Raw genomic sequence first — 24,617 nt, forward strand, 5'->3', positions numbered from 1 at the left:
GTCATAAGTGACTTCCAAAGCCTCTCCCCAACTGGTGCCCAAATAATTTCAGTATTTTGAGAATGTGAAATGCAATGTTCTGTTGGAAGTGCATTAAAAAAAATGTACAGTACACAGCCTGGGAACAAATCCAATGATGTACCCAGTATTAAATAAAAACAAGTTAGTGATCCGCATATTTTGCAAAGTTTAAAATTTAACTTTTCTTTTGGAAAAAAATATATAACTGAAATTTTTTAGTGTTGGATAAGGGAGCAATAAAGTTATAAACTGCTAGAACTTAGCACTTGACGTACCTGGCCAGGGACATGAGCTTTCTGAACAGCAGAGACGCCCAGCATTTTGGGATCATCTGAGAAGGGCATTGTGTCTCCCATAATCCTTTTGTCGTAGCCAATGCCCTTGAATGTGACAATGTTTGTATCACCGTTGTGAATGTATATTGGAATATCAATCTGAGAAGACATTAACCATAAAGACCACATAATAGTGAGCTGTGTCTTATTTATTGATAATCAAAAAATTATTATCATAGAATTAAATAACATCAGAACAATGATGAGACATCAAATAATTGAAAGACAAATCAGCTACATATCAAATGATTGATCAAATGAATTAGAGACAGTGGATAACTGAGAGACATATCAAATGATTGAGACATGAAATGATTGAGATATGAAATGATTAAGACAGGAAATGATTGAGAAACCTTCAATAATAATTTAACATTGTGAAACATAAATGATTGAGACATGAAATGATGGGACATGAAATGATTGAGAAACCTTTACAAATGAATTAAGAGCACTAACCATGTAAGTTTTGGCTTCCAGAGGAGAAAATCTCCATTCAACAAATCCAGTGCGTCCTGGTAAAATTTCCCCTGAGGGATTCAAGCACTCAAAAACTGGCTGGTCAAAGTTTTGCTGTTGATGAGAAAAAAAAATGAGTTGGCAACAAATAGATATTCAAATGTATATGTTATCCTACAAGATGCATAGTTCCCCTTTCAGACCATGCTTTCTATGGATAGATGATGTAAAGGTCATCTATTTCTGTGGCCCTTGGTTTACAAGGGTGTCATGTGGCCAGCACAATGACCAACCACCTTTACTTTTCCCCAACTCCAACTAATGCCAGGTACCCATTAGAACTGTGTTTAGTCAGAGGTGCCCTAAAGATCCCGAAATAAAAAATCCCAGTCTTCACCAGGATTTGAACTGGGGACCCTCCAGTTCAAAAGCTAAGCACTTTACCACTAGCCACTGTGCTTTCATAAGATGTATAACATTATCATAAAAAACTGTTAAGAGGAAATGAGAATATATATATATATATTATTGTTTTAACAAGAATGCATGTAAATAGATAATTTAATTCCAATATTGTCAACTCCAATAAACTCTGAGTTCATGTTTTATTCTTGCAATATTATAAATGCTTCAACAAGGCACTCGACATGATTCTAATTATTTCAACAATATGTAAAATTCAATAGTGTTAAAAAATTGTTGTGGCTTTTCAAGAGTATAAAAATCTTACTCGTCATATAAGACACTAATTGATAGTAAGTGGTGGATAAAACATGAAGAAAGGGTTTAAAGTAAAGTGGGATGGGCAATGTGAACGAATTGACAGGTCTCTCTCTTGAGATCCTTCTAAGGACAGCTGCCCATTTGGATGAGTGGAGAGATTTGCTTATACCAACCATCACAGCAGGGGCTGAGTGGAAGACTGGAGATTTTGTATTTTTGAGATTTTTAGGGCACCACTGAGTCACCCAACTCTAAGGGGTGCCTGACTTTAGTTAGCGGAGAGTAAATGTGGTTGGTCATTGTGCTGGCCACATGACACCCTGCTCATTAACCACTAGCCAAAGAAACAGATGACATTAACATCACCTGCCTTATAGATCACAAGGTCTGTTGATGAAACACAGAAAACTTTGAGCATTGTTTCACAAAATACACAGTAGGAATGTGACTTACCCTTTTAATAATGTTCAGTGGTGTCAGGTCCAGCTCAAACTTGACTGGCACAGCTCCTCCGTTATACATTTCATAGACCTGATTATTGACAAAGAGATACAATTTACTTTCTATGTGGTATCATTTGTTAACTATTTCATTGAATACATTTATTTCTAAATATCAATTTAAAGCCTACCTGAATTGGGCTCAGGAGTTCTCCAATGGGTACAGGGTTAAATGTATACTTATTGGCAGAGAAGTGGAGATAGGGCTTCTCAATGTCAACAGTGGCACCCGAGAAGTTGATCTTTGGAATGACATTGTAATATCATTTTTAAAACTACCAAATAAAATTCTAATTTAACCTGAAAATTGTGTTATTATTTACAGTTTTATTATAGATAAACTAGTTAAGTAAAACATTATTTAAACATAAATGACTAAATGCTTTAGAGGATACAACTTTAAAACAGGATTTATTGTCTAGTTTAAGCAAGCACATTTCCTCTTTTCCTACTAAATTGCCAATGTCACCACTCTCTTGCTTCCCATTTTTTTATGTGTAAATCTTACCATTGAATACATGGTGATTATTTAGTATTGCTTATCATATATTGCTAGCCATATTACAAGATCCACAGGGCTCGCAAAGACCTTCCTTCAGGGAACAGTGCCAGGAAAAGAAGAAGAGGCAGACAGAGAAAGCGATGGGAGGACAACATAAAAGAATGGACGGGCCTACCATTGATAGAGGTTTTAAACAAGGCAAAAGACAAGGAAGGAATGGAGAAAGACGGTCGACGAGTCTTGCTTGGTGCCCCAACGGTCCAACAGACTAAGGGATAGGTAAAGGTAAAAGGTAAAGGTAATATTGCTAGCACATGCAATAAAACCAGTTTCAACAAGTTATATATATATTGGGTTTTTTATACATTAGGCTGTATTTCTTGCTTTCTAAGAATCATCTCTGAACCCAACAGCAGTGGGGAGAGGGAGGGAGTGGTTGTTTGAGTGACAACATTCAATTAATGACAAAATTCAATTAGTTACAACATTCCTATCAAAGCTAATACCCAGGTTGTCATCTCATTCAAAGTGTGATCGTCATGGTTAATGTCCTATTGAGGGAGATATAGTACAACCAAATGTGCCAATTTATATCAACAAACATGGTTTGTAACAGAGTTTTGATGGCAGCCATCTATCTTTTTTTTTTTAATAACTCTACGTTAGTGTATTGCAAGTTACAACGCAAAAATAATCACCATAATTTCTCTTCCTCTGGCTATCTTTAACAAAACAGGGAGACGATTTGTGCCAATCATTGAGTGACTGTACTGAAATGTTATATTGCAGGTCTCCCCTGATTTTAGTGTTCCTTTTTTAGGAGTGATTTCAAAAAACTTGTTCTCCATCACTTTAATCTATCAGTTAGAAAAAAAAAGGCAAGAGAGTTAGTCACCTTTCAAAATAATATACTGAAACATGTTGCTGAAAAGTTAAAATGTCTTTATTTAATTTTCACATAGTATAATTCTAAATAACTACTTATAAGAGCTGTCATGTGTAAAATCTAATTCTTTAGAAAAATGTATAAATATGGCTTTATTTGCTTTGCATTTACTAAACATGATTATTTTAAATCTCTTTTTAGTATTGTTACATTTAAAGAAAGAACATTTAAGAATGATATTCACATTCATAGGTGTTTTTTTTTATAGTTATAATGTTTTGTTTGGTATAATGCACAAATTATAAGACAAATTTCTTTATGGACAATAAAGATTATTATTATTATTATTATTCAATCCTGGTGAAGACTGAGATATTTAATTTAGAGATCTTTAGGGTGCCTCTGAGTCCACCCATCTCTAATGGATATCTGACATAAGTAGGAGAAAAGTAAAGGGGGTTGGTCCTTGTGCTGGCCACATGACACCCTAGTTAACCATTGGCCACAGAAACAGATGACCTTTACATTATCTGCACCATAGGTTGCAAGGTTTGAAAGGGAAACTTTAATTTACTTGCAAGAGTTGCTCATGACAATGTTTTGATTAAACTAGTTGAATGATTAAAACAATTGATTTTTTTTTTGCTTGAAATAAACTTCTAGTACTGACTTTTCATCTAATTTTTTTATTTTGGTTTAAAAAAACAACTGAAACTTACATCCTGTAATTCATCAGAGTCTCTCTCCCCATCATCCATCCAAAATCCCATCTCTAGTTCAACATCTTTAGGAAACATAAAAATCCTGAAGAAAAAAAAACATAACATTCAAGTTCTAAAAATCAAGCTTATCAAAATGTGTCAATAAAAAAAATACAACAAAAAGTAATTATTTAGTTCATTTTGTTGACTACTGGGAATACATGACCCTAGACAGCACTACATGGTGACAAAGAAAACTATGCCCTTAACTCTGGAAGAAAGGATAAGCCAAACAAAAAAATGTTTGGTTCCTCTACCACTAATGTGGATGAGAATGTCTGTCCAGAATAGAGCTCTACAGTCCAATGAAAAAGTGCTCTATGACATGAACCATAGTCATTCTACTACTGAAGGAGATCAACATTTAACATCACTAGGATACAGCACTATTGCAATTCTCAATGCAGTACAGGTCTTTGCCCCATAAGTTTCTATTATGCCCTCCTCTTCAGGTCCAACTCTGACTGAAATTGCTTATAGGCTAGAAAAAATTACACAAGTCAAGCAGGCATGGAGTCTTAGTGGTAAAACAATTTGCTTCTAAACAGAGGGAAGTGAAAAGGGAGGGGGGGGATTCTTGTTAAAATTAAAAGAATATTTAATATTTATTTTACTTCAGGATTTTTAGGACACCCCTGAGTCCATCCAACTCTAATCATTACCTCACATTAGTTGGGGAAAGTAAAGGCAGTTGGTCATTGGCATGGTCACATAACACACTCATTAACCATCGCCATAGAAACAAATGACTGATAGATCACAATATCTCAAATTTAAGTCTAGGCAGCAACTTGCTACATGAAACATGCATTGAAACATCAGGGGCCTTTAAAAAGTTAATCAGAGCTTCTCAAGCTCTGATCCAAATGATAATGGATGATGAGGAGGAGAAAGATGAAAATGATAATGAGGTGATGATGGTGTTGATGATTAAAGTGTGTGCAAAATGTGTGATGCACTAGCTTCTTAATCAAAACAACACCCCCAACAAATTTTTCATTGGTCTTGAATATAGGGCTGGTTATACAGCAAAATATCAATCCTTGCAGAAAACAAAGGTCCAGGTAAAATAAATATAATCAAATGATTATTTCCAATCTACAAATATTCTATTTTATTTACACCTGTTATAAAATCTTCATATTTGTAAATTGCTCCCAATTAAGCCCAAAGGAAAAAGAAAACATGTCATACCAGTCACATGTCACTGTGCCAGTGTTTTTAAACATCATGGTCACTTTGAATGGTTCAGAGCCGACAGGAGCAGCAGAAAAGTTGAAATCCATGACTGTTTTGGTAAGTTGCAGCTGTGACCTTGATTTCCCCATGCTGAAACATTGAGTACAATATTTATCTCTTTCAATGATGTCACTAACAAATAATGAAATAAACTTCTTTAGCGCTCATAATAGTAGAGCCTTTAAAAAAAAAAAAAAATATATATATATATATATATATATATATATATATATATATATATATATATATATATATATATATATATATATATATATATATAGGTGTATTTGGTATTTAGTGTAGGTGTATTTCAAATTTGATGTAAATCTGCACAAAGTTTGTTCCCAAAAAACAAGTTTGGAAATAAAAAAAACTATCAATGAAAACTTGTCAAGCAATGTTTGTATCAATAAGTTACTAAGTAACGCTTTATGACCATGCTAATTTTAAATAAAACTGGAAATTTTCTATTATTATTTTAAAATCACAATTAGTGACAACAATGAGAACAAAAAAAAACTTTTCAAAGGGGAATAACTTCACATATAAAGCATTATCTCTCAGTACATTAAGATTTATTTCCTTTTCCAATAGCAATCAAAATGTATTTATTTAAACTACTTAATTAAATAATAGGTTAATTTTTAAATTGATTCATGTGTTGTTAGAAACAATGAATAAATATGCAAAATTTCAACTTATCTGTGAATAAAAAGTGGGAGAAATAACAATTTCAACATTTTGACCAGACAAAACAGACAGAGTGAGTTAATAATAATATTTGTAAAAAAAAAAGATTTAACTTTCAACCAAAGGGGTAGAAAATATTCTTGTAATATCAATAAAGAGTATTTTTTTTTACTGTTATATTATTTTGAAAACTTTACTTCTGAGTATTAAATCTAGTAATACATAGACATTTAATACTTAATTTATTCCTAATTCAATCACTAAAAATGTTTATTTTTATTGAACTTAAAATATGAATACCTTGGTCGAGTATTTGTGTTAAAAGCTAGTTCTGTAGATGATGGATCAGCATCCAGAGCTGCATTTAAACTGAAAGCAAAATAAACCTTTACTTTAACTGGCTTATACATTTTTTTTATTTTCTAAAGCAGTAGCACAAGTAATTGTACATTTAATTTTTATATTATTTTCCTAATATTTTGACTTCTGCTAAGAGAATATTTTCATCTATGTTCTTAAATATTACTGAAATTCAACTTTCATTAATGAGCGAGATGAAAGTTATTAAAGTTACTTTCTGCATCTTTGTTTGTTATAAAAGTTACTTTCTCAGTCTTTGTTTGACATCTACCCTTTTATTTTATCTTAAAAGGGCAATATCTTATTTAGATTAGTAGCTTTCTCTATTCCTATGAAATAAATAGACAGAATTCAGCTGTTAAAATTGTTTTCATGAAACTAACTTGTCAAGACAGAACAGGTTCCACAAATTCTTTTTGCTGAGGCTGATCGCACTGCCCATTGGTCGAATGTCCTCAACATATAGAAGTGGGTACACCCCTGCAGCCAGCACGTACAGTAAGTGCTGGGGCTCATGAACTGAAGATGGGATCATGTCACCTGGTGATCAAAATAAAATTGACATTAAAAACATTTTCTTATCTCCAGCCCCCAGAATGTGCTGGTACAGTAAGTGTTCGAGCATATGAGCTGAAGAGAGACCATTTCACTCTGGAAGCAAAAATGAAATTTATATAAAACAAATTTTTAAAAATGTTTTTAAATGTAAAATTCAATAAAATATGTACACTGTCTTCCCAACACACCTTATTAAATAGATCAAATTGATGAAATAAACTATTTCATTGTTCTATGTGGCACTGATCCATCATTCTTAAAGATGTAAGTTAACCAATGATTTGACATTGTTAATTGAAATGATCAGTGGAGTAATCTTATGTTATAATAATTAAGGAGGCATAGTGGCTGAGTGGTAAAGTGCTTGGCTTGTCAAATAGAGGGTCTCAGGTTTGAATATAAGTAACGGCAGGTTTTTGAAATTTGGGTATTTTAGGATGCCTCTGATTTTACCAAACTCTAGTGGGTACCTGACATTAGTTGGGGAAAGCAAAGGTGGTTTGTCTTTTTTGTTCAGGCTACATTACACCCTCATTAATTATTGGCCACAGAATTAGATGACCTTTACATCATCAGCCCTACTGCCCTATAGATCACATGGTCTGAAAGGGAAACTTTTTTTAAAACTATAATAATTGAAAGATTTGATTAGAATATAGAAAACAATAATAATTATAAGAGGCTTAAAATTATGGATTTTGTGAAGTAAAGGGAGTAACATAGAAATATTAGAAACAATCCAATTAATACATGATGTAATTAATCCATGTGATAATTACACTGTAAAATGATGTGCTTAGCATTTCTTGATTTGCCCAACTAGGCACTTACTTTGAGGGACAAGAAGCTGGTACTTAATGGCATACTGGTAGGTGACTCGTCTTGTTGGCCTGACAGTTGCTGTAATGAAATGTTTGCTACGAGCTGGCAAAACACCCTCCATAACGTCCAACTCAATGCCTGAAAACAATGATGCTAACAGTAAGATAATTTATTACTTTTGTCACTAGGTCAGTTTATTGAGTCTTTATCTGCCACAACTCAGTAACAAAAATATATACTTTTAATTGAAATTTAGTTAAAGATTTAAGTTAACAATATTAAGAGATATCTATTTATTGAATTATACTACAGAAACAAGACCTGGATCCCTGGTCATGTGGTATGCACTTTAGTTGTAGTTTAGTAGTACTTTAGCTGCCAATTTAAACAAATACCAAAAAAACTAATAAAAAGGGTTAATAGAAGGCTTGCAGATTTTGCTAATTTTTTCACTTAAATTTTGAGTCTATCACAACTGTTTCTTAACAAGTACCTAAGAAGTTAGAGGACCCTGTATACACAATTTCATGCAAAACCATTTAGAAGTTCCGTAAATTTTGATAGATCAATCAATCATCAGTCAGTAAATGGTATATTGCATTTTTATATTTATAGATTGGGCTTGTACAAATTTCTTTACTTTCGATTGTCTTACGTCACTTAACACTGTCCAAGTGTTTGATTTAAAACATGATTTATGTTAATTTCTCCAGTGTTTACTTTTAGTCTTCATACGAAGGCACATTGAAAAGTTTTTTTGTTTTTTGTTGTTGTTGTTGGTTTGATTGTTTTTTCCTTTCTTTTCAAATCAGAGTAAGCATGTAAGACTTCACTTTTGTGTTACAATATTTTTTTGTTCTGAATTACCAGTTGAAATAAGTTGAGCTACCTTTTCCTCCAGTCTCCAGTCCTTCTTCCGTTCCATCGATTAACAATTTATATTCAAGGCTGCAGTTGCCATTGTTGAAGATTGTAAAATGGTTAGTAGATGAACTCCCAACAACAATACCACCAAAGTCTAAATAAGGTTCATCAGTCTAAAAAACAAAATCGTTTGAGAATTATTGGAAAAACTTTAAATCAAATCACAGAAAAATGAGATTGGGGTTTTAAAAGTAAATTTTAAAATTTCAAGAATCCTATTATATATGTAAATTCAAAAAATATTATATAAAGTTAAAATGTGAATCATGCATGACATATATGGCATATATATATATAGTCCTCTACAGATTTTGTATGATTGATTATGCATTGAAGCCTACAATTCTATAATACAGATGAACAGACTGGATTGAGAATCTGGACTAAGTAAAGGGGAGGGCGAGGGATAGTTCTATTTGATGTTACTAGACTCTTTCTCTGTGGCATTTTACGCCTTGAAATGTATTTTCCCATTACAACTTCTTGTGTGACTAAAGAGACCAATCCTTGATACACAGCTGCAGTCACAGGTTGGGCATCTGTAATCACCAGGCACCATTGCATTTTCACCTTTCTTTCTGCTACTACTACTTTTTCTACTACTGTTGTATATCTGGGAAGCATGGTCGAGAGGCTAAGTGCGCTTGAACTTGGCTTGGCTACCTATGAAGGGGGCTTTAGGTTCGACGCTCGACTCAGGCAGAGTTGTTTATTAAGCGCCTAAAGGCAGCACGGAAAAACCTTCTCCAAGATACCCCCTCCCCCCACTGGTCCATAAATGAGATTGGACCAAAGCACTCTGAGCATGCTATAAGCATGAAAATAGCGCAATATAAAAGCCATAATTTATTTATCTGCAATCTAGGACCCTTTCTTTATGCTCACTCTCCATGTTGATCTATCCATTGCCATTCGTGTAGATTTTGAAGAGCTTCATATCATGTTTGCATACATCAGTATACCGTAAAAGTGGACAACCAGCGAGTATGTTACATATAAAAACAATAAAAACACTCTTCTTCTATGGGACTTATGACTGAATGATAGAGCTTGTCCTCCAAACCAAGTGGTCTTCAGTTTGAATCCAGCTGTAGACTGAGATCTTTAAATTTACGATTTCAGTATTCCAATTAGACCACCCATGTTTACCTGGCAATATTCAGGGGAAGAAAAGAGGGGGGTGGTCTTTGTGCTGGTCACATGACACTCTTGATAATCATCAGCCACAGAAATAGATGAGATTGACATTAACATTATCATTTCAATGATTGATAGATGACAAGGTCTGAAATGGGTACCTTTACTATTCTTGTGTGTTAATTTGAATAAGTGAAGTGTGTAATAACAGCTTCATTATAAGAACCCATAGCTCACCTAGGTACCTTGGTACACACACAAAATTATTAAATAAACAATTTAAAAAAAAAGAGTTGTGCGATGTAAGTGTTGATTTAATTTTCTCTTATGCTTACCTGAATGTTGCCAAGAGAACCTTCACCCACAACTCTAATGCTGTGTGGGATCCTTTTACCTCCTGAAGAAGTTGGACTCAGACCCTGACCATGACACAACAGTGTGGGCTTGATAAGATATTTCTTCTCTTCTCCTGGTCTAAATGACCATCTGTGGCTCTACAGGAACAAAAATCGAAGTTATGGACAACATCAAATCTTGTTGTAACAAGAAGCTTTTAAAAGCAAAAATGAAAGAGTTGAATTTGATACAAGAAAAAATGAGTTAGATAACACACAATAATATAATTTAAGTGTTTGAAAGACTTATTAAAAATGTATATATATATATATTGTTGTGGCTCTTCCGCCTTGTCAGATACAAACAATGAAATAAACAGGAGGTAACCTTCAAACACTGGCAAAATGCCAAAACAATCAAGATAGGTAGTCGACACTAGTTTTAAATAGGAAACACTTTTAATCCTCAAGAAGGGACCCGTCTAATGTCCTCTGTTAATAGCTATCTGGATATAACTTCTTATTTTCACTGCCCTAATGAAAAGCGTCTTGTTGATAGTGTCGAATAAGCGTTCTTTCTTTTAACAAACTTTAAGTCATCGTCACTAAGTAAAACTTTCCCCCTACTCCCGAAACAAATAACTAAATCCTAATAATGTCATAACATATATATATATTTATAACTTCATGGTGTATAAGAGGTACATTTATTTATTTAATTTGGTCTTTATGCTTTTTGTTTAATTTTTTTTTGGAGGGGGAGTAAGTTTTTTGTGTGTTTTTTTTATCAATATTTAACATTTTTTCTTTAAAGCTAGAACTTTCCATAAGAAAAGTATAAATATATCTGTATTCACTAAAAATGTTTTTAAACGTCTTTTTGTAAACAGACAAAGAAAACTTACCACCCATTCATTGGGTAACACTACTCCACTAGAAGGTTCCACGTTAAGAACTTTCCTATCATCGGAACGAAGCAGCCATTGGAAGCTAGAAAGTAAACAAAGACATTATTATTTAATATGCAAAGCAGGTTTTATATTCTGTCTAGGTCTTCACTTTGAAAATCCTTTTTTTTTATTGTCTCTTTGGTCCTAGATTTGAACCCAGCCTACAACCAACTCCTGCTGTCCTGCAGGAGGTTTGAGCTCCACTACCATCCCCCGCTGTCCTGCAGGAGGTTTGGCCTCCACTACCATCCCCAGCTGTCTTGCAGGAGGTTTGGGATATACTACCATCCCCTGCTGTCCTGCAGGAGATTTGGGCTAGGAAGTAATAATTTTCAATTTGGAAGGAACATCCAAAACATGTAAAATAAAGAAAATTAAGTTTCTTTTAATTCATGTTAAACTTAACTTCTTTTTGTCCTAATGAGCTTGGGCATTAGCTGATGATGTGGAAATACATCTGTACTTAAGTTCCCCTTTCAGACCTTGCAATCTATAGGGCAGATGATGTCCTGGTTGGAGACATGATCTCTCCAGGAGATGCACTTTGTGTGATAACAGCACTACAAATAAAGTGATTGATATGTGTACTGTAATATACTTAGACTCACCATATTGGCATTCTTGATATATTCTTGAATCCATAAGACCTACTTGTGACAAGGCCAACACAAGTTGGCTGAAAGTAGATGGCACCATCATTGTCAAGTAGTACTTGTGCTGTTTCAGCAGAACCACAGAAGTGCAGTGTCTGAAATAAATAACAAAAATCTCAAAAACCATGAAAATAACTCAGGCTATAAGCAATTAGAATATTATTTTTTTAAATGTGTAAGCAGTGTTTCTAAAACATTTTATAATTAGACCCCCCACCCACCCATTCAAGAAAGATTACATTTGCACATCTTGTAGTCAAGGGTGTTGGAGGGAAGTTCCAAAAACTCCTCGATTGTGGCAGAGAAAGTATTCATGTACTAAGTACTCTCCTGTAATCTGATCTTCAGAAAATTATTGTGATTGTGTGAATAGTGTAAGTCGAAGAAAGGTCAATTATGTCAAGTTGTCTAAGATAATACACTTGAACATACTTTTCAACAGGTTAAGCAACATGAGCACAGGGATACAATTTTAGGTATTATAAACCATAATTTATAACAGTCTACATAACTAAAAAATATAAAATCCAGAAATCACAAGAAAGAATAAGTTTAACAACCAAAACACAATATTATTCAATTTGACAGCAAAGTATCACTCTCTAACCAACTAACTCTAATCAATCTCACTCTCTAACCAACTAACTCTAATCAATCCACTCTCTAATCAACTAACTATAATCAATCTCACTCTCTAACCAACTAACTCTAATTAATTTTACTCTCTAACCAACTTACTCTAATCAATCTCACTCTCTAACCAACTTACTCTAATCAATCTCACTCTCTAACCAATTAACTCTAATCAATTTCACTCTTTAACCAACTTACTCTAATCAATCTCACTCTCTAACCAACTTACTCTAATCAATCTCACTCTCTAACCAATTAACTCTAATCAATTTCACTCTTTAACCAACTTACTCTAACCAATCTCACTCTCTAACCAACTTACTCTAATCAATCTCACTCTCTAACCAACTAACCAAAGCAATCTCACCAACAACCAACAAATTAACACATTCATACATTTAAATTGTCAAAATAACTATACATTCAGTCTAACCATGCATGCTACTGACAAAAACTGTATGAAGTTTTTTCATGAAATAACAATTAGTCTATATTTGTCTGACCTATAAAGAATGCTTACACAAACCTTTTAATAGCAACATGCTGGTAAAAACTTTGTTTTGGTCTAAATTTACTTAAGAAAGCAAAGTTAAGGTAGAAAATAGACTGGGTTCTAGTCTAAATATTTTATTTTTAATTAAATTATCATTCTTGAAACAGAATAGAGGTATCAGATTTATATATTCAAATTATGCTGTTTTGTAATATAGGATTAAATGGCATGACCATCTTCCTTGAAATACCAAGTAGCCTTAAAAAATGTAACCAATCCCAACAAAAAAAAAAAGCTCAATCATTATTTGGACAGACAAAAAAAAAAGTACCTGGTCATATTTCTCATTGTTGTTCATTCTAACCAGTATATCCTGTGAGTAGTGCTGTACAGCTGTTGGTGTCAGTCTGACAGTAAATACTTGGTGACCTGATTTCAAGATTCCTTTATTTGGTTTTATGGCAAATACAGACCTACAGAAAGAGAGAAAGAAAGGGATACAGGGGTGAATTTTATCATAATCCCTTTTTATAAGCATTTATAGAAAAAAAAGGGGAATGACCTGAATTCAAAGTCATGGCTCAAGCCAACATACTAGTAAGATAGGTGCTTATGAAAATAAAAGATTGTATTGTGTTTGTTACTACAAACTTTAAAGTGGCGACCTATACAGGGGAATAATTCAGCTTGTACTACCACTTCATTTAAGTACAATTTCTTTCCATTGTTCAAGATACCAAACAAAACAAACCATATAGTTAATTAAAAAATTGATTTATTTTTTTTTAAACTGATTCTTGAGTTTTAAGGTAAAAGAAATAATTGTGCTAAATTTCACTGATCTAGCGGATTGTATTTAGAACTCCTATTCTAACATGGCAAATCTTCTCTTTACATTTTTTCATTTTGAAAATGAAAATAAAAGTAGAGTGTGAAAATGGGTTTACCCATTCAGCAGACACATTCACATCAAATATAAGATACTGTGAAAACAGGTTTACCAGAGTTGTTAATAAGTTTCGTTCTTTAATAGAAATACAATTAGGTACTTTTTGTCTATTTTTAGGGCACTCCAGGTGTGGGAGAAACATTAAACATACACAAAGGTCTCAGTCATGATCTAAGGAACATTTATGCCAAGTTTTATCTAGATTGGTTTTGAATGGTTTTGATCTTTATTCATGACATACGTATATGCATACATACATCAGCCTTACTTTATGCTTTATATAAAGATAGTCTGCTGCAACTTACTCTTTTTGTTCTTTGGCATCACATCTAGTTTTGCAAGTTTTTGGCAGCTCCAAACTATTGGTGAAGTCATACATAATGGGTGTGTTCCCAGTGTTAGATAAAATGATTGTCCTGTGACTGGACTCGCCCACATTGACTGCTGGGAAGGCTAGCATTGGAGGGGACAGGGACATGTGTGGGTAGAAAGGTTCATTGTTGGGCATAAAAGTATTTCCTGGAAATAGAGAAACATACAGTTCAACTTTTTAAATTATATTTCTATAATGTTTTGTTCCATTCTTTTGCATTCTTCTTTGCTTTTTATTTTCTTTAAATGAACAACTCAATTTTCATTTTATCTTTACAAAGTATCTTATCTTATGTTTATAAAGTAAAGATGTAGTGTGGTCAAGAATTAAAGTATATAAGTGCTGATCCAAAGTACCTAGGTTTAAATCCCAGTAAATACAAATGTCAAGCTAAGTGCTAAAACAATTTACAGCTTTAGGGGCCAAACTTTAAGGTCCCTAGTGAGGCCTTCATATATGTAATGTGTATGCATCATTTTTTTTAGATAACTGGAGTGAATTTGTACATTTTCAGCTAGAATACAAATTCTTAAATTACTCTACTATACTTGTACACTTGAAAATAAACTTGTCTAGCTAGTGTGCTGATTGTAGAAAACTTCAGAACATCTGTAGTGAAAATTATTTATACATTCTAGTTTATGTGATTTGCAAACCTAATAATCTTATAAAAAATAATTTTACTTTTTGAAACTAGCAGACTTGATAAAGGTCCTTTTACTTTTGAAACTAGCAGACTTGATAAAGGTCCTTTTACTTTTAAAACTAGCAGACTTGATAAAGGTCCTTTTACTTTTGAAACTAGCAGACTTGATAAAGGTCCAATTTTATACCTGTTTCTGTAATTCATGTAATCCTTTTTGTAAAATTTCATATCTTGTGTTGTTTCATTATTAAGATACTATTGCAACTGAATAAACTGTGTAAACTTACCTAAGCATTTGAGGGTTAGACACCAAGGGGGAAAATGTGTGATATCTTCAACCAGACGATATTCACGCAGGTTTTTGTAATACACAAAGCACTCCAACTCATTTCCATAAAGTTTATTTTCACAATTCTAAAAATATTGCAAAGAAAAATATGGATTAACATGATAATGTCATTTCACATGAAAGATCCCATTATGTCTAGATAAAAGACTGAGTTAAAATGAAATATGATCCATTTAGGTTAATGTGTGGCCAAATGGCATTAACTGTTTGAAGATCTATGAAGGGGACTCAAGTTTGCATCTCAATTTTAGCTGAGTTTGTGTTTGCTGAGGGCCGAAAGGCAGAGCAGAAACCTCTCCCATATGCCCCCTTACCCAAAGTCTATAAATGAGATTAGAATATAGCACAGTGAGTATGCATAGCAAAAGATGTGCCTTACAAAAGCAATTTTTACAAATATTGAAAAAAAAATGTGCTTTAAAAGCTATGGACTCTTTTTATTACTTCAGATCTATTTTTATCAGACTTATTTTATAAATTTGTCCATCATCTATGTCTCTTGAAGAAGCAGACACTTAAATCAAATTTATAACAGTAAAATGAATGAATAAAAACAAAACAAAACACAATTATGTTAAAACCATAAAACCTTAGAGTGTTTCAATGAAAAACAAAACATTTTTAACTTACTGGCCTAAATGTAACTCTGAAGGAGCAAGCTTTTAAAGGTGGAATGTCAAGGACATTGGGGCTGACAGAAAAAATGTGAGACTGATCTGGAAAAGAAAAAAATCTTTCATAGTATATTAACCAATAAGTTTCTTATAGCTTGCATAATCCCCTTCTTAAAGATAATTGACATCCTATTCTATTATTGTCCTTTAAAAAAGTTATTGATTGACTTACCTCCATTCCATTGCACAGTCACTTTTCCTCGCGTATGATTGGTTATATTTACAGTCTGTTGATAACATTTGTAGACATTGCATTAAAATGTGTGGGAGAAATTATATTGTACCATAAAATGTCTTTAACAAATTATGAGATTATAAAGAAATATATTTTAATGTTATTTAGGTATTCAGTCACAGACACACACACACACACTTTGAAGTCAAAAAAATACTTTACCTTTTCAGCAAGAGCTTGAATATTTTGACAGACACCAAAGTCTAGAATACAAACATCTAGACTCACATGAGGAATAACATTCTGAAAAAAAAAACAGACTTCCATTAGAAATTAAAAAAATAAAGAACTGTAATGATAAAGCTGTACTTGCTAAAATGATACAATTAAAATTGCTATGAGATCTTTTGAAAACAAATTTTCTAATTAAGAAGGAACAATATTGAAAATAGATGCCTCGTCATTAGAAATGTGTACTAGACTGTCATCTTGATAGTATTGGGTTCAAATCCTGCCTGCCACCAACCCTGGTCATCCTGTGGGAGCTTTCCACTAGGATATCACCATCACCTTCTCCTGTTCATCTGTAGAACTGCTGGGGCACCACATAAGGCCTGTTGACGTCTTTCTCCATTCCTCTGGATATAATTTTTTAAAATGACAGGCCTGTCCATTCTTTTATGTTGTCTTCCCATAGCTTTCTCTGTCTACCTTTTTTTCATTTCCTGGTATTGTTCCCTGAAGGAAGGGCTTTACAGACCTTGTGATATGGTCATAGAGTTTAGGTTTGCATTTTTTTACATTTGATGGTCTTAATGGTCCCAGGCTAGATACTTGCTCATTACTCCCCCCCACCAACCACTTATTCTGCAGGAGGTTTGGGTACTCAAGGAGTCCAACTGCTATATTAATCCTGCTTCTAATCTCTTCATCTGTCATGAGGTGTTTCTGTAGGATATCAATTCTATTGCTAGGATCCTCCTCTTGAGATCTGCAGTCAGTGTCCAAGATTTGCAAGCATATAAGAATGAGGCCATGACCAGGGAGCACTACTGATTTTAAAACAGTAAAAAAAAAAAAAAAAAAAAAAAAAAAAGGGTCTAAAATTGTGGTATGAGTTCCCTCCCTCCTCAAGTTTTGCCCTTGTGTACATGTCCAGTGCTTTTATAGATCAGTGTGTTAGAAAGTGTGTGTGTATGTGTGTTGTGTAAGGATGGCAAGACTAGTGGTAGAGCAGAGAAAGACAAAAAGTTTTGTTGGAGATTTTTGTTTTGTTAATATTTCAAAGAATTGAAAGAGATTACCCAAACCTTCTGCAGAATAAGTGGTTGGGGGGGGGGGGGGAGCAATGAGCAAGTATCTAGCCTGGGACCATTGAGACCATCAAATGACAGTCTTAGAGCATCAGGCGTCCATATTATTAAAAGAACAAAATACTCACAACCACTGGAGAGTGGACACCATCATTGAAGTATTCATCAATGGCTGTGACATTGCTCAGTGCTGGGTTGGGAACAAGGTCAGCCTGGAAAAAACAATGATAGTAGATTACACATTGGCTTGGCCATTTATCCTAAATTCTATTCTCTTTAAAAAACAAATTATTGTTTTTATTTCTCTCCCTCCCAGATTTCACTGACCCACATCTAATAATCAATTATTATTAAGTGTAAGCAAACTGTCTGAAGATCAAAGTTAATGTAGAACAGGATAGAACAGGATGTAGAATAGAATAGAACAGGATGAACAAGTATTTGATAGCAAGTCCAGTCCTCTTAGTCTTAATAATAGGCAAATATTATATAATAGAAAAATAAATTTTTACCATTCATTGCATGCAGTATATAGAAATTATTTTAAAGATTTGTTTTAGTTTAAAAATAAACCAACAAAATAATATAATCTATATAACAAGCACAAAATACCACTCCCTAACTAATTGACAGATTTATGTATCAAGAGACCTGCATGAAAATTTGTACAGAGGTTCCTTTTACCTCTTAGGTGCTCGCTAAGACATAGTTTTGACAGATTCACAGCATAAATACCACAATTTGCAAAAAGAAAACAGAAAGCTTTGTATTAAACCTCTGTATTTTATTTTTGCTACTTCCCAAATTCTGCATTCTATATATAAAACATAAATAAAAATAGCAAAAAAAAAAAAAAAGAATTTCATAGTTATAATACATATTTTCTTTTTTTTCCCTAGGTCAACTTATTCTCATTATGTCATTTGTATTTTCCTTTTAGTAAAAAACAAAACTTAGTCTACTAGCATCAAAAAGATACCTAAAGTCTATTTCCCTTTTTTTTTTTTTGAGATAAAGCAAGAAAAATATAGTGTAACATACTAGAGGATCATTTGTAGATAAGACTACTATACTATAATGGTTCTGAATTGTAAATATAAATCTGCTTAAAGATGTGTGTGACTATACTGATATTTCCTTTTTTTTAGAAAACATAATGCCAAAATAAATGTAGTGTGGAGAAGGGGAGTGGGAATCAGTTGAGGCTTTCAGGAAAGGCATTTTCCTCCATTAGGCCTGTACATTACTTGCCTTAGGATTCACAGATGAAAAAAAAAGGTAAAACTAACCAAAAGTGCTATATCTAGAATTCAAGAGCAGAAAAGTGCGTAGAAAGGGGTCAGTTCATTGTAAGATGCTTAAAAAAAAAATTAGGGGTTGTCATTAAATTGTGAAAGGGGGGCCATCACAAAAGCAACATAGAGTATATTATAGATTTGGATATTAAATTGAGAAGCCAAAGAAAAGTTAGAGATTGGATGTAGAGCTTTTTATTTGTCGTGGGTGGAAGAGAGAAAACTCTGTGTGTGTGTGTGATGTGGGGGAGCATTGTAAACCTGGTCGTTCTAATTCATGCCAGAAGATAATGATGCGCAGTGCATAAAAAAAGGAAGGTTCCAGAAAGAGTGAGAGAGAGAGAAAAGGAGAGAGAAGGAAAGAGAACAGGACATTCCAATATAGTGTAACATACTAGAAATTACAAGCTAAAAAGTGTTAGGAGGATCGTTGAAGTGTGGCTCGTTTATTAAAAATATAAAAAAAAAGGAAAGGATGTTCAGTTCTAAATAAACAATATATAGCCTTGGAACTAATCAACTGTCATAGCCAGTGTGTAATGCTAGTGATATCTATAAAGCTTTGTCTCACCATGTCTGTTTCTTGGATAACTTTTAGGCAGCCATTTTCATCTAGTTCTAATCTGCCATCTTTATGAAATTTATTCAGTTGCTGTAATATTGAATTTTTTAAAAATACCATTTCAATTTATTATATTTAATAATTTTAAAGAGTTATTTCGAAACCCAAAAAATATAAATAAAATAATATAAATAAAATTTTTTATTTTGTACAATATTTAAGATTGTGATAATTACATCAGGTGCGATAACTGATAACCCTCTTTCAACATGAGTAAAGTATTTCAAGATATGTCTCATTCTTAAAATGGCTGGCTGCTGGTTTTCTGAATGGCATGTACCAAGAAGATCTAAAAATAATGGAGACTGTAAAAGAAACAAAACAATTAAACAATTAACATATACTGGGTTAAAACACATTTTTGTTTAAAGAAGATGTGTTGATGCTAATAATAAAAGAATTAGTGAGATCAAAGCACCAAAGACATTTGGGTTAAAATGCCTTTGAATCTGTTAATATAAGCCCTATTATTTTTAGCACTAGAATATCATATATTATAGCTAAATGTACTTGTAAAGAGATATGGTTCTGAATTGTAAATATAAATCTGCTTAAAGATGTGTGTGAAGTTACTACCTGGTTGTGAACTAACAGTGTGACTCTTCTGTAATAGTTGATTGGATGTTTAGGAATGAAGTGGATCAATAAAGTTGCTGTAGACTTGGCTGCCAGGGTCCCACTGGTGCTGGACAATTGAAATACTGATTCTTCACAGTCAATATCAAACTAAATGATGAAAAAAAAAACTATCTTTGAATAGAATTTTAGGTGAAATAAAAGAAAGAAAAAAAATCTTCTCAGCAAACAAAATTTATTTTAAATTATTATTTAAATAATGAACCCTTTGAGCTATAGTACCACTATCAATCAGCTGTTCCTTATAGATATCCTATATATCTTTTGTACTACTATTTCAATTAAACATGCACCATCATAACAAAGTTTTTAAAATAATATAAGAGACAAGACCAAAGAACAAAAAGAAAAAATAAGTGGTAAAAAGTATTACACACATTTTTTCATAAAAGAGAAGTTATCTTTTTACTTTAAGAAAAAATCCCAAGAAATATCCTAGTACCGGTATTTTTAATTAATTTTTTTTTACTTAATATGGGTCGTGAATGATTTAAACTTAATGATTTATGAACCTGAAAAAAAGCCTCCACATCTGAGTTGTTGATTATCTCCAGAGTTCTGGTTACTTTTTGACCTTCTTGAACTAATTTAAAATTCAGCCAGCTCTTGCTTAGTTCTACCTTTGGACCTGGATATATTTTTATATGACATCATGACTGACATTTTTAAAAACATGTCACCATGACTGATATTTAAAACATAAATGACATCATGACTGGTATTTTAAAAAAACATGACATTATGACTAATATTTTAAAAAAACATGACATCATGATTGATATTTTAAAAAAACATGACATCATGACTGATATTTAAAAAATAAATGACATCATGATTGGTATTTTAAAAAAGCATGACATTATGACTAATATTAAAAAAAAAACATGACATCATGACTGATATTTAAAAAAAACATGACATCATGACTGATATTTAAAAAAACATGACATCATGACTGATATTTTTTTAAAAAGACTATATATTACAATTTATTTAGGACTTGCAAAGAACTTTCTACAGAAATTTGAAAAGAGGCTAAAGAAATGATGAGAGTGCACCAAAGAATGAATGGATCTCAAAATGTAATGGCCAAGAACTTTAGGATTACAAAATCATGTGAAATGGCTCTTCAAATCTCTTCAGATCATAACAACTAAAAATTGTTGGAGAATGTTTTTACTATTTGCACTCATTTTGTGAGCACTGCCTACCAATAGATCTGCCAATACATTTGATTTCACTGTGACTGATGTTTCCCACAGAGATGACATTGAAGTAGTCAATGCTGACACTGTTTGGACTGTGAGGGGAGAAGGACAGCTGTGGGAAGCAATGAAGAAAAGTCAGGTCCAACATATTCGTTGAAAAACATTATTCATCAAAACATCAAAGTTCATAATATTAACTCTTTCTCTCTAGGCTGATGATACCAACATTGATTTGACCCCATTAAATTAAATTAATTTTTGGTTTTATAAACTTTAATTTGTGTTATATAAAAAGAGCATCTCCTGATAACAAACAAAAAAGTTATTGAATTTTAATCATAACAAAATAGAGAAACACAAATTAGCAAAATGAATAATTCCATCATAACATGGAAAATAATTACGGAGAGAAAGAGTTAAATCTAAAACAATGCTGTGCTCATCACTTTAACTTCTATAGTCAGAAACTATTTTGAAATTAACATTATTACAAGAGGATTGAAATTTTTAGTCTAAACTTAGCATATTTTCTTTTTCTATTCCAAATACCATAATTGAAATATTTGTTTACGTTTCAACTAAGGTAAATGGATGTTTATAACTATTTCTCTCATATTTACTAATAATTTTAAATTGTCTAACAATGATAAAAAGGCACAAATCATGCTCTCTCAGCTGTCGGTGCGTAGATTATGGTATTAGCACCAATGTTTATTAAGTGCACATTTTTTGAACGCACTTTCTTTGTTGCCTTGTTGCTTGTAGGCTTATGGAGTGGTTTTGTTATGCTGGTGTAACGTTTGTTGAGATTCTTCTGTGTTCCCCTGTTTAGGGTGAGTATCTAAGGCATGACTGCATTTCGCAGTTGTTTCGATGCCATAGTATACTAGACCTTTTGTTAGTTTGTCTTTACTATTTGTTTCTACAGGGAGTTAGTTTGGGATTGGAAGTCTACGCTGGTGACTAGAGACAGCAGTGTGTTGTGTTGTGGTTTCGAACATTAATGTGTACGTTGTGGGATAGCAAGGTGTAGAATTATTGTTTAATTAATAAATTGACAGTATTAATATGTTCCAAATTCAATGTCATTACTCCATTAGTTTGTCATCATACTTATATTTATATCATTAAATATTTACATTGTTACCAGTGAGTCATTTATTTATTGTAAGCACGAAGGTGTCTGGTTGAATGTCAGGGGCCCGGGCAAACGAGCTAAGGCCTTAACATAACCCTGACATCAGCTAAATAAATAAAATAAATATAACTGAATGGTGGTCTGCTAAACAGGAGACATATAATTATGGCAATGATTTTTAATTTGTCAAAACAGCATTTTAGTGTCATTTGTGAGCATATGTCAAAATGTCAGAGCTATAAGTAGCATTGGCATAATAAGGTAAACATGTCCACTCAAAGACACATTGTGTTAAACATGTCCACTCAACGACACATTGTGTTAAACATGTCCACTCAACGACACATTGTGTTATGCAAGTATTTTTGCTTGCAATGCATATAGAGTTAACAGTTTACTAGCACACTGGAATATTCTAATCTAATGGTATTATCAATAGTAAAAAAAAAACAAGGAAAATAATTAACTCAATTTTTTTGGGGCCAAAAAAAACTATTTAAGTATATTGACACTGATACCACAGAAATTTGTTTCCATATTTATATTTTACAATTTCTTCTTGATATTTTTTTTATCATCAGATCTGGAAGGCTAGAACAGAAAAAGTTTTAATCTCCTACATTCCACTTTCAGGATATTTCAAGGTCATTTGTCATCACCAAAAAGTACGTAGAAGCCTAATTCAAGCCTATTGGTTGAGTGTATGTGTATTTCGTGTGAGAATATTGTTCTAGTTTGCATTTATAATGTTATTGTTATGATAGTAATGCTGAGGTGAACAATTGTAGTCAAACTGAATTTCCATTAGCTTGGACCAATAAAATTATCTAATCTTATCTTATAGAACATATTTAGATATAAACAAAATAACATACAGGAATTCTCATGGCACTCATTGCAGGAACAATGCCCTCAGTGATGGAACAATGAAATGATGTTTCCATTTGTTTTGTGCCAGATACTTTCTCTACTTTAAACAGACTTCTCACCTGATGAAGATATAGAACAGCAAATGTACCCATAATGCACCAAAACACAAAAATAATGTTTAAATGTATAAGTACTTTTCATTGGTCTTTATGTTGTCTTAAGAGATGACTTTGCCTCAATTTTTTTCCAGTAGAATATCACTGATTATTCCATAAAAAAAGTAGTATTATGATACACATATTGTCTTCAATTTGGGTTTGATTTCTTAAATATTAAGTTCCCCTTTCAGATCTTGTGATAGGGTAGATGATGTAAAGGTCACATGTTTCTGTGGCCAATGGTTAATAAGGGTGTCATGTGGCCAGTACAATGACCAATCACCTTCACTTTTCCTCAACTAATGTCAGGTACCCATTAGAGCTGGGTGGACTCAGAGGCGCCTAAAGATCCTGATATAAAAAATTTCAGTTTTCACCAGGATTGGACTCTGGACCTCCAGCTTGGAAACCAAGCGCTATACCGCTAAGCCACAGTGCCTCCTTTCTTAAATATTAGAATATTCTAAATTGCAGAGAACTTTTGAGCTTTAGTCCTGCTGGAAACTAGAACTTGAATGCAATACTTTATACACAAAACTATGACAAGGTATAGGACATCAGTACAGATAATCTAAGTTAGTTATGAATAGTTTAGAACATATGGCTTTCATATGTGATCAGATATTGGGTCCAGTGGAACTGCTATCATCTACAGAAGAAAAGAAAAGACAAGTAACTGGTGCCTAAGCCAGTAAGCTTCAGGCAGGAGCCTTGGCTGGCTACCCACTTAGGAGAAGGAAAACTCTAAACCTATGCTGCCTTGCTGCTATACCCAAACAAGGAAAAAGCTTCTGCAGTCAACTTTGAGAAAAAAACATGAGTTGGTGAACCTTGGGCAGCTTGCCACAGACAGTGCTTCACCTAGGCAGAACCTACAACTGTATTGGTATCTGCCTTTTTTTCTGAAACATCAGCTGCATAGAGAGGAAGAATTGCTTTGTGGGTGACGGTTACCAGTCATTTCATCCTCGGTCAATTGATCTATGGCAGGGCTGGCGAACCTTTTTCAGTCCGAGTGCCAATTAATTTTAATATAAAAACAATGAAGATTGTTGCGTGCCCAGTAGGTCTACTAATGATGCCGCTATATAAAAGAAGTGCTACAGCCAGTAAGTCAACTGCATGTATAAAAACAGCTTAGTATCAATATTACTTGTTTATTCAATTTTATTATCCTGACCTACAAATTTGAAGTCATAGGGCAGGTCAATCAATGTGACTTCTGCTGTT

The 24,617-nt window shown here is 33.0% G+C and overlaps 1 protein-coding gene across 2 annotated transcripts in view; it reads right to left on the reverse strand.

The window, feature by feature from the left end:
* LOC106078877 (cilia- and flagella-associated protein 65-like) overlaps positions 1 to 24,617 on the reverse strand; it is a 46,735-nt gene that overhangs the window by 14,635 nt on the left and 7,483 nt on the right. For both annotated transcript variants that reach the window (XM_013239928.2, XM_013239927.2), the window contains exons 8-34: positions 23,235 to 23,348; positions 21,225 to 21,333; positions 20,526 to 20,641; positions 19,954 to 20,103; positions 19,554 to 19,682; positions 19,327 to 19,407; positions 17,589 to 17,672; positions 16,370 to 16,450; positions 16,145 to 16,199; positions 15,929 to 16,014; positions 15,237 to 15,363; positions 14,236 to 14,449; positions 13,313 to 13,454; positions 11,811 to 11,950; positions 11,158 to 11,242; positions 10,253 to 10,411; positions 8,746 to 8,893; positions 7,866 to 7,994; positions 6,860 to 7,016; positions 6,417 to 6,485; positions 5,382 to 5,516; positions 4,146 to 4,230; positions 3,239 to 3,397; positions 2,170 to 2,280; positions 1,992 to 2,069; positions 816 to 929; positions 297 to 455 (exon numbers count right to left, since the gene is read on the reverse strand). In XM_013239928.2, the coding sequence (XP_013095382.2) occupies positions 297 to 455; positions 816 to 929; positions 1,992 to 2,069; positions 2,170 to 2,280; positions 3,239 to 3,397; positions 4,146 to 4,230; positions 5,382 to 5,516; positions 6,417 to 6,485; positions 6,860 to 7,016; positions 7,866 to 7,994; positions 8,746 to 8,893; positions 10,253 to 10,411; positions 11,158 to 11,242; positions 11,811 to 11,950; positions 13,313 to 13,454; positions 14,236 to 14,449; positions 15,237 to 15,363; positions 15,929 to 16,014; positions 16,145 to 16,199; positions 16,370 to 16,450; positions 17,589 to 17,672; positions 19,327 to 19,407; positions 19,554 to 19,682; positions 19,954 to 20,103; positions 20,526 to 20,641; positions 21,225 to 21,333; positions 23,235 to 23,348 (3,216 nt within the window). The remainder of the gene's footprint in view (positions 1 to 296; positions 456 to 815; positions 930 to 1,991; positions 2,070 to 2,169; positions 2,281 to 3,238; positions 3,398 to 4,145; positions 4,231 to 5,381; positions 5,517 to 6,416; positions 6,486 to 6,859; positions 7,017 to 7,865; positions 7,995 to 8,745; positions 8,894 to 10,252; positions 10,412 to 11,157; positions 11,243 to 11,810; positions 11,951 to 13,312; positions 13,455 to 14,235; positions 14,450 to 15,236; positions 15,364 to 15,928; positions 16,015 to 16,144; positions 16,200 to 16,369; positions 16,451 to 17,588; positions 17,673 to 19,326; positions 19,408 to 19,553; positions 19,683 to 19,953; positions 20,104 to 20,525; positions 20,642 to 21,224; positions 21,334 to 23,234; positions 23,349 to 24,617) is intronic.

This window comes from Biomphalaria glabrata, chromosome 16 (assembly GCF_947242115.1).
Source record: "Biomphalaria glabrata chromosome 16, xgBioGlab47.1, whole genome shotgun sequence".
Lineage (NCBI taxonomy): Eukaryota > Metazoa > Mollusca > Gastropoda > Planorbidae > Biomphalaria > Biomphalaria glabrata.